Below are 10,550 nucleotides of genomic sequence, written 5' to 3'. Positions count from 1 at the left end.
GCGGCTCGGATCCTGCGTTGCTGTGGCTCTGGCGTAGGCCGGTGGCTACAGCTCTGATTCAACCCCTAGCCTGGGAACCTCCATATGCCGCGGGAGCGGCCCAAGAAATAGCAACAACAACAACAACAACAACAACAAAAGACAAAAGACAAAAGACAAAAAAAAAAAAAAAAAAAAAAAAAAGAACTCCGATCAGATTTTATTCAACAAAGCAGTTTTCCATAAATGCTTAAGATTAGCGTATAGTCAGCTCAGCTTCCGGTATCAACTTGAATAACTTGTCATGGGAATTTATGCCAGAATGACAACGGTAAGGCATTGCAAGATCCCAAATCGTCTAAAATTAAACCATATTTTACATATACTTTTTAGGATGATATACTAATACTTTACAATAAATAAGGATTTAAAATATGTGTTGCTTTGTCCTTGTTGAACTAAATTCAATTTTTAGCTTATTCTTTAAGTTATTCCAGTTAATAAAGGTTTGATTGTACTTCAGGAACTCTGACTATACCAAAGGAAAAAAATGAGTTCTTATTTGTTAGGACAAAAATTAAGCCTAAAAAGCACATTCACCCTTGTCCTGAAAAGCATGGTCCATCCTATAGGAGATAACCTTCTCATGCCTGGAAACATGGTTGATGTGGAAAAAGTCCTATGCAAAGAACAACTAGAGGGCAATCCTCCCATCTCCACGTCCTCCAAAAAGCCACACTCGGCCTCAGTGTAAAAGTTATATTTTATTGCCATGCTACAAAATGTATGAAGTTGGCACTGACAGGGAGAAATAGAGAACAAGGGTGGGGAGGGATAGAGGGCAAAAGATGTTGTTACATATACAATAAGGTTTAATCAACAGTGGTAAGTTTTGCCAATATTAAAAATGCAAACCAAAATTTAAAATGCTGATCTGAAACAGCATTGAAATACAATTTATGCATAGTACAGTATCACTTATGTCTTTTATTAGAGATATATGGAATGTTTATAAAAGAAATTAACCATAGGGGTAAAATTCATATTTCATATACAATTTGGCAATGGTAGTCCCACTGTTAGACAATTTTTTATAAAAGAAAAAATTAAAAATCTAATAAGCTACCTTTATACAAAGTTGCTATATTTATGCCTTTACGTAGGAAAAAACATTTATAATGCAAATTAGGACATACAATAATCTTACAATATTATACAATGTAATGAAAATAAAAACATAACAAAATTTGTCCTTTATAAAATGTATATTTTGCATTTACTAATGCAAATGTGGCACACCGGTGACTACTGTACTATTAATACCATGCTATTATTGTCCAAATGTCATAGAATTGCAATTGTAATGATGCTACAAAAGAACTGTGTTAAAAAAAAGAAAAGAAAAGAAAAAAACAGGGATGAAGAAGAGGGATGTGAAGAACAAGAAAGACAGGTTGCTGGTTTGGGCAGAGTATACTGTGGTATGTCATAAAATATTTGTTAATTTTTCAAGCCAAAAACATTTTCTGTACATTCTGTGATTTCGTACCAATGCCTTTATTCAAATTTGGCAAATATCAGGGAAAAGGTAATTAGTACCATATACCTCACTATCAGAAATATGAAAGATGCCAATACATAGGTTACTTCTGAATGTCGTCTCTAACGGTATGTCCATTTCAAGGAGATATATATATATATATATATATATGTATGTATATATACATATATATATATATTTATACACACACACTACACATTGCACAAAACACTTGGACATTATGGGTTAGGAATAGCACAAAAGGGAAGTGGGACATACTTTTTAGCCTGTTAAAACCTTTACCTTGAGGCAAAAACATGGTGGCACATTATTGGGAAATTATGGAAACATAAGGCCCCTGTCCCATTTTTAATAGAACATTATTGAGGTACACTTTTATATGTTGTGCCACAGCTCTGGGGGGGATAAACAAACACTAGCTTGACTTAACATTGAACTGTGGGGTCAACATTAATATCTATAAAAACAAAGATTGCTTGGCAAATTTTCTTAAGTCCCAGATGTGATCTATTCTGAATATACTGAGAAGTGAAAAGCTTTTTGCTGAGTCTTCAAGAGTAAAGTGCATATCTCATCACTCCACAGCAGCAGTAAATAAAAGGAACTATTTGCCAATCTTCCTGGAGGGAGGGAAGGCACCATATTTTCATTTTTAAAGTTAGATGAAACAGGGAAATAAAACACACTAAGAAAAAAATACAGGTAATACCCATATCAGTTTCCAGCCCCGGTCTGGGATAAAAGCTGTTATGCTCTATAGGGATAAAAGAGGATTCTATTAGAGGGAAAACATATGAACAATGATTATAATTCCAGAACCAAAAAGTGGGATCAGACGGACTATCAAAGAAGAGAGTATCTAAAATTAGGTGTTTCAGAAAACCTGAAACATATGGCCACAATTATATCCCAAGACAGTATCTCATTCTAAAATGCACCTAGTAATTGGTACATTCTTCCAGGACAGAGCTTAATGCCCATTACTAGACTACTGCAAAGGACAAATAGTGTTCTATGTTACTTATTAAATAAGAACACAGGTGACTTCCAGAGACTTCTAGAAGTTAACACCGGTTGTATACATCTTTCCTAATACTCGTAGTACCTAAAATCAAATTCTTAGCAGACAGATTGGTCCCATTTTGGTTTTTAAAGCACACAGTATTTAAAGAATAAACTGTAATGGTTATATTATCGTTACTTTAAAAATATAAAAACTAATCAAATCTGGAAGGAAAAATGAAAAGGATGAGGAAAAGAAAGAAAAGAAAGTATCCAACCTCCAAAATGAGAAAGAAAATAGGTCAGCCCTTTCATTTGGAGGTTCACGTTCTGTCTTGACTGCTTGTTTTGGAGAAAACCATGTGCACTGGTTCCATCATGATTCTTATTCCACATTACAAAATTCATCATACAAATTTGGCACAATTAGCAATCTGCTCAGAAAAAAGTATAAATGGAACAGTACGTTAAAATGGAAACTGCACATCCATACTACTGCTCTCTTTAGAGAACAGTGAACACTTAAGTAAGCACCAAATTCACAGGCAAAAAAGAAAGAAAATTCTGCTATGCACATAAACCAATGGCACGAAAATGATAGACATCTTTAATAATTTATTTTCTTTATAATGGTCCCACCCTATTATTTTGCTAGTCCATTCACTGTCCTATAATGAGGCCATTTATGGAACAGATTAGATGATATATGACTGAAACTTTTTCATGCTAAATTAGCCTTAGTTACATCTGGTAAATCCAGATCATACTCTCAGACGTCCTCATATTTTGAGGAAACTGAAATATTTTGCACGGTTATCAAACCTTCTTTCCACTCTACTTTTTCTTGTCTTCTCTGAGGTTTGGGAAACTGGAAAATTCTTGATTTTCCAAGAGTTAGACACAGGGATTCTCCTCAGTTTACGGAAACCTCAATTCATTTTCAATCCTAAATTAGGAATCTCATTGCTACAGACTTCCACTGTACCTGCTATGCTGGTTAACATTCTATTGCAATCAAGGGATAATCCAAGATCCAGCTATGAATGAAAGGGCAGCAGAGCTGAGCAGCACTGTGACGGAGGGGAATCCTGCTAAAGTGCTGGGGCGAGTGCTCACCGAAGAAACACAGTACCTTTAGGGAACTTGATGCATGTTAAAAGGAGCTTGCTTTTTTTTTTTTTTTTTTTTTTCCCTCAGCTGCTAAAGAGATCACCTACGGACCCAAGTGAAATTTAAAATTGAGAGAATGCTTTTATCAGCTTGAAAAGTAAACAGCATATAAATAAATACTGGACAAGGGCAAACCTGTTATAGAATAACAGTAAATTCCAAATGAACCTTCAAAACCATAATTTGACAAAGATGCAAACTAAACAACAATGAACACAGAATCCAATTTCAAAACTATATACAAACTCAAACATTTTAAACTGAAAAAGACATGAAGCAACAAAATTAGACATCCCAAACACCAAAGGAAACAAATGAAGGTAAATGGCAACCTAATGGCACAAATGCCTCCAGAAAACAATGCTATCTATGGTTAATAATCTGTAGGAGAGAAACTTTTAGGAGATTCATGGTTCAGATTTTCAAATGTTTTTGGGTAAAGTGACCTGAGACGGATTCTTGAGCCTATTTGTAATTCTGATTAAGATATCTGGACATGCCCTTCAAATGACATCATGAGATGAATACACAGAAAACCTTGTCTCTTTCCTGCCTTTCAACACATCAACGGCAAACCATAGTCATGTGCGCTGGATTCTTTCTAGAAACGCTGAAGGCAAAGGAACTGACTGGTGCATAAGGAGGTGTGGTACTTCTATTTCCTTTACATATGTTTTGGCTCAAGTCAAAAAGCCTACAATTAATGGAAAAAAAAAAAAAGGATTCCTCATGTTACATGCTGGAGGCCACATACCATGAATAGTGAATCTACAAATATTACTTTCAATGCCTAGAGTTATCTGTCAGCAATGCACATTATCAAGAGGCTTTATAAAATGTTTTAAATGCCAACCATGACTTACATATGAATGATATGCGTGAGTCCAGAATCTTGATAAAAATCGACCAGCATGTCACTCATTTCAACCCTCATTTTGAATAGGCACTGTGAAAATGGGAATGCTGCTGTACAGTAATGAGTAGTATATAATGAAATTAGTGTTCTTTAATGAGTACCTGTTCTATATTAATTCCCTTTAAAGAAGCACATGAAATATTCAGAAAAAAAAATGTATAAGTCTATAAAAGGAGTTAGTGTTTAGAAATAAAAATGAAGCACTTGCATCTTCATTTTTAAAAACTTCACAAAGGTGCAAACAGTATAATGCTTTCCGGGCTCACATGGGCAGATCAGTACTATTGTGTCTAGTTTTCCTAGATGTACCATCGTCTCGCGGCAGTGCTTTCTGCAAATTTGACATGGCAGCAGTTCTCTCGATGTCTATCACAGCGTACAGCTCTGTGCGCCTGGTAGGGGTCTGTGGAAGGGGAGTGGTGGGCGTTTTTGGAGTCTGAGGGTTGTCAGAGTCACTGCCGCCTTCCAAGTCAACCTGTATGTAATTGAGCTGCCTGTGTTCTAAACTTGGGCGCCTGATATCAAAGTTAAAGACTGTTGGTGTACAGTCCCGACGCCTAGAATATTCTATTTTGTGAGCACTTGCCGGCACTGTTACATTCTCTGTATTTACATAGTTATGCATTGGATCTAGATTATTATGGTAGCCATTTAAAGATGGGGTCTTTGGTCCTAAATTGTCATCTTCATCCCTACTTAGCTTGCGGGCTTCCCAAACAGGAGGCAAAGACGGTAGATTTTCGTAGTTTAACAATGCAGTTCTTCTCTGAGCCGAGTTGTTGATATTCTGGGTGTCTGAGGTACTGGTGGAGGGCAGACGCCCTCTCCTGAGCCCCGAGGCACTGGGGAGGGAGAGCCCGTTTAGGTTTTCATACACCAGTTTGTTAACAGAGGGTACGTCTCTTCGTTCATCACTGTCATAGCCAGTGTCCCATTCCGTGTTATTTGCACCGTTTCCGCTGACTTGATCTCTTCCAAGTTGTTCCAGTTTCTCTTTTTCCATCAATTGCTTTTGAACAGGGGTTGGTCCTAAGACAAATTTGACTCCTTCTGGTTCAAGAAGAATCTGAGGGTCCCTGTCCTCAATACTACTTGGTTCTTCTTTTGGCGTGTTGCTTTCAGCATTAGAAATTCTCGCCTCCAATGGGACATGCACGCTTGTGCAGTTTTTCCGCTCTTCTTGCACACCTGTAGTGTTGACATAGGTATGTACCTAAAACAAAACAGGAAAATGAATGGGTAACTTGCTTAAAAAAAAAAAAAAAAAAATACATGCGAGGAGTTCTCCTGTGGTGCAGCAGTTAAAGATCTAGCATTGTCACTACAGTGGCTGGGGTCACTGCTGTGGCACAAGTTTGATCCCTGGCCTGGGAACTTGCACATGTTGTGGGCAAGGCAGAGAAAAAAAAAAAAAGTCAAAAAATGTACCTTACCGTATCAATTAATTTTATTAACTTTCTCTTTAAACATATTCCTATTTCAAAGCTTCTATACCTATTTTTTACTAATAGACTAGTGTGTGTTGCGGGTGGGGGGGATGTAGAAATGTCTTCCTAGCTTGATGAAAGAATAACTACTTTGAAATTTATTTGATGGTTGCCAGAGGGGAGGGGGGAGTGAGTGAGATGGACTGGGAGTTTGGGGTTAAGATATGCAAACTATTACATTTAGAATGGATAAACAATAAGGTCTTACTGTATAACATAGGGAACTATATCCAATCTCCAGAGATCATGATGGAAAATAATACATAGGAGTTCCCGTCATGGCTCAGCAGGTTAAGAACCCAACTAGTATCCATGAGTATGTGGGTTGGATCTCTGGCCTCGCTCAGTGGGTTAAGGATCCAGCATTGCTGTGACCTGTGGTGTAGGTTGTAGACACGGCTTGGATCCTGAGCTGCTGTGGCTGTGGCGTAAGCTGGCAGCTGTAGCTCTGATTTGACTCCTAGCCTGGGAAATTCCATGTGCTGTGGGTGAGGCCCTAAAAAAAGACACACACGCATACACACACACACACACACACAAATGAAAGAATGTATACATACACACACACATACTGAGTCACTCTTCTGTACAGCAGAAATTGGCACAACATTGTAAATTAACTACACTGTAATAAGTAAATATATAAATAAATAAAAATAAAATATACTTGATGGTGAAACATAATAAGCATTCTGTAAAAAAAATCAGGAATAAATAGAGATTATCACTTTAATGTTCTAGAAATTCTCAACAATGCATTAAAACATGATTTAGAAACAGGAAATAATAGGTATTAAAAAGAGATAAATTTATCAATATTTATAGATGATCTGACTGTACAAAGGGATAAACCCTACTAGACTCTTTTTTTGGCCAAACCTGCCAAAACGGAAGTTTCAAGGCCAGGGATCAATCTGAGCTGCAGCTGTGACCTATAACACAGCTGCAGCAATGCTGGGTCCTTAACCCACTGTGCCATAGTGGGAACTCCCCTACTAATTTTTTTTTTCTTTTAAGGGCTGCACCTACAGCACACAGAGGTTCCCAGGCTAGGGGTCAAATTGGACCTACAGGTGCTGACATAAGCCACAGCCACAGTCACAGGGGACCTGAGTGGCACTGGTGACCTACACCACAGCTCATAGCAACGCCAGATCCTTAACCCACTGAGTAAGGCCATGGATCAAACCTGTATCCTTATGGATACTATGCAGGTTTGTTTCCGCTGAGCCACAATGGGAATTCCTCCCCTACTAAATTTAATAAGAGTTCTGTAAATATACAGATATAAAATAAATACCACATACCAGGAAATTATCACTACTTAGAAAAGCTCATGGTATTTTAGGGGGATATATGTAAATAATAAAATTTGGAAAATCTCGAAAATACAATTTAAAACTGATGGATATAATCATAGCATATAAGAACTCATTTACCAAGTAAAGAACATAAAGAAATGGATTTTAAAACAGTAAAAATTTCAGGAGTTCCCTGGTGGTCTAGTAGCTGGGATGCAGCACTTTTACCACCGTGGTACATGGTGGCCCAAAAAGCCAAAACAGACAAAAAAAAAACAAAAAAAACAGAAAAAACTTCTTAATGATAAATAATCACATTGTTAACAAAAGATAAGTAATACACAGACAGTGTTCAACCAGATATTTCATTCCTAAAAGGAAAACAGAAAAGTCAGGAATATTAACTTGCTCTGTTCAAACACTGACAACAACAAAATATGCCTTAATGCTAGAAGTCCACTAATTACAAAAACCATAATATAAAAAGCATTCATTGGAGGTTATTGTAGCATGTTAGTTATGTCCTGTTAACCCACCTCTGGTGCGAACTCCCTAAAACTTACTATAATGCTAATAAGTTTCCCTCAACACATATACACGTTTGCGCATATGTCAGCCCATATATGCTATTTCCTCTGAGTCTTCACTGCAAAAGTCATATACAAACAGTAAATGACTAAAATTTAAACTAAAAACTTTAAGTATTATTAGCATAATAACACTAGGACCCCACACAATATTTTTCGACAGGAGCACATACTTGTTCCTCAGCCACAAGCAAAGGATGTGTAGATTCTTCACCTACTGAAGGCAGGCGTGCACTTCCCACAGAAGGATGTCTGCTTGAGGGATGGGATGAAGCATCTCCAAATGACGGATATCGAGGATATCCATTGGGTAAGTTCTGAGCAGCAAACCCTGGAGCTGAGTTTTTGTTTGTTTAGTGGTTTGAGAAGAAAAGCAGGAGATGGGGTAGGGCAGAGAAAATAAAATGAAAGAGAATACAATCAGTACTCAGAGGATTAAGGAAGGTGTTTCAGGCAGAAACCAGAGCACAAAGAGCGCCCGTCTCCGCTCCAACTTTTCACTCACACTTTAAGTAATACGAAACATGTAATGTTTTCATATTTAAGATATTAAAAATGTTTATAACTACAGCTAACAGTTTTTGAAAACTCATAACCATTATACTTATGTTAGTCAATGGTAATTTCTAATACATTACAGAATAAATACCCATAATCCACAGTTTATAACAGAAGAGGGAAAATGGGCACTTACTTGTAGGTGTTCGAGGTGTTCTGGGGACTTCCAATTCTGTCTGATGGTTATTCCTTTCAACAACTGGCTCTTCCACCACATTTATACTATTATTCTGCATAATCTCTTGCAACATATTAAATAATTCTTCTGCACGAGCACACTTAAAGGCAAAGATTCCTACAAATATAAATAAACCAGATGAAAAAAACTAGTCACCACATCTTTAAAAAAGATACAGGAGCACCAAAGAACAAAATTGTACAGTTAAGCATTCTGTGCACCAATAGCAAAAAAGGCCTTAAAAAGAAATGTCTGATAAATTAATGATATTCCCTGTTTCAAAACATAAACTCAAAAGAAAGTTCACAGAATAATTTTCCTTTGTCTGTGGGTGACGGCTCAAAATAAGGAAGACAAAAACAAGATCTGCACATTGACTCTACTCTGGTTTTTAACAGCAGGGGGAGCCCAACTCACTAATACCAGGGGATCCTTTACCGTTTGACAAGCCCTTGCTCTGTGGTTTACAATGATTATCTTGTTTAATTATTACAATAATTCTATAAGGTACAGATTACCATTTCCCTCTGATAGAGAAGACATTTGATGCCACAGAGGTCATGAAACTTGCCGAAAGACTTTCAAGTGGTAGGTAACAACAACATCAAAAAATCAAACCATGTTCTGTTTGACTCCAAAGTTTAGTAAGTTCTTTCCCCCAAGTTCTAACAGTAAAGACACACAGGCAATTTACTGGGACTAATCATTTACTTACGGCAAATTTTAAAGTTAATATCGTCAAAATTCTAAACATAGAAAACACGCTTAATAAATGTTTGATAAATGAATATACAGTGTACTGTTATCTTTTTTAAAAACCCACTTATTTGAGAATTTTTTCCTATGAGGATAAAAATAAAATATTAATTTAAACATTATATACAGAATAACTGAAAGAATAATATTTCAAATGCGATAATGTTTGGAGAAAAAAAAAACACAAAGGCTCTACCTACCTTGTCCAGTTTGACACCTTCGACCACTTTCAAAAGAAAAGAGATTTGAATCATAGCCATAGCGTCGGAGGCAGAGGTAGTGCCATTTTACCGAGTCACGCTTGCGTGTGTATAAAATCAGTTCTGTGTCTGTAAGTTCCATTATGCCAGAACCTAACTCATTTCCATCATCATCCACATTAATGACCTAAAAAAGAAGGTTTAATTAGTCCTAACCTATATGCTCCCACTTGACAGTCCTATAAATATTTCACTAATTGGCCAGGAAAATGTACTGTGGCTGATTGGTTCAGTTATTTGCTCCTCTATTAGTTAAATCATCAACTACCATGTGTACAGGGCATGGACTGTGTGGCGGTGTAAACCGGTTCATATCCACAAAACTCACATTCCCTCTGAGGAGATAAGATAGACAAACACAAAGACAACACCACAAAACTGTACGTGATTAATTTACACATGAGTGCAAGAGAGGTTGTACAATGGATGAACTATGGCTGAGGGTTGTTGGAGAACAACACTTCACATACGTAGAGAAGGAACTTTAGCTGGGCTTTGAGTATAATTAAAGTTAGATAGGAAATAAAATTAAGAGGAAGAGTTGATGGGTCAGGAGTTGAGAGGCACATTCTGAAGATGCAGTGCTACAGCAGAGACAACAAAGGTGTGTTTCAGAGAGACCAAGACAGGACTGGCACTGAGTCATATAAGGGAAGGCCTTACACAGCTGAGTTTCAGAAAATGGCCAGAGACTATGAAGAATAGATAACGCTTAGGGAGAACCTAGTGGGGAAAGTGCTTTCCTTGTATTTTTGTCATTTAATACTCACACCAATCCCTTTTTTTTTTTTCACT

General features: G+C 37.0%; 1 protein-coding gene across 15 annotated transcripts in view; it reads right to left on the bottom strand.

The window, feature by feature from the left end:
• Positions 1 to 724: 724 nt before the first annotated feature.
• The window catches only part of FRS2 (fibroblast growth factor receptor substrate 2), a 127,714-nt gene continuing 117,888 nt past the window's right edge, over positions 725 to 10,550 (bottom strand). For 14 of the 15 annotated variants that reach the window (XM_085024649.1, XM_085024647.1, XM_085024645.1 and 11 more), the window contains 4 exons: positions 9,696 to 9,882; positions 8,698 to 8,856; positions 8,177 to 8,340; positions 725 to 5,841 (listed from right to left, as the gene is read on the bottom strand). In XM_085024649.1, the coding sequence (XP_084880775.1) occupies positions 4,891 to 5,841; positions 8,177 to 8,340; positions 8,698 to 8,856; positions 9,696 to 9,882 (1,461 nt within the window). In that variant the 3' untranslated portion in view covers positions 725 to 4,890. 15 annotated transcript variants of the gene reach the window in all.

The sequence above is a fragment of the Sus scrofa genome, chromosome 5 (genome assembly GCF_054392235.1).
Source record: "Sus scrofa isolate SSC_HxYL_T2T_F1_AM1 chromosome 5, Sscrofa_HxYL_maternal_Yorkshire_Landrace_v2.0, whole genome shotgun sequence".
Classification (NCBI taxonomy): Eukaryota; Metazoa; Chordata; class Mammalia; order Artiodactyla; family Suidae; genus Sus; species Sus scrofa.
The sequence above is the reverse complement of the archived record's forward strand: the minus strand, read 5'-3'. Positions and strand labels throughout refer to the sequence as shown.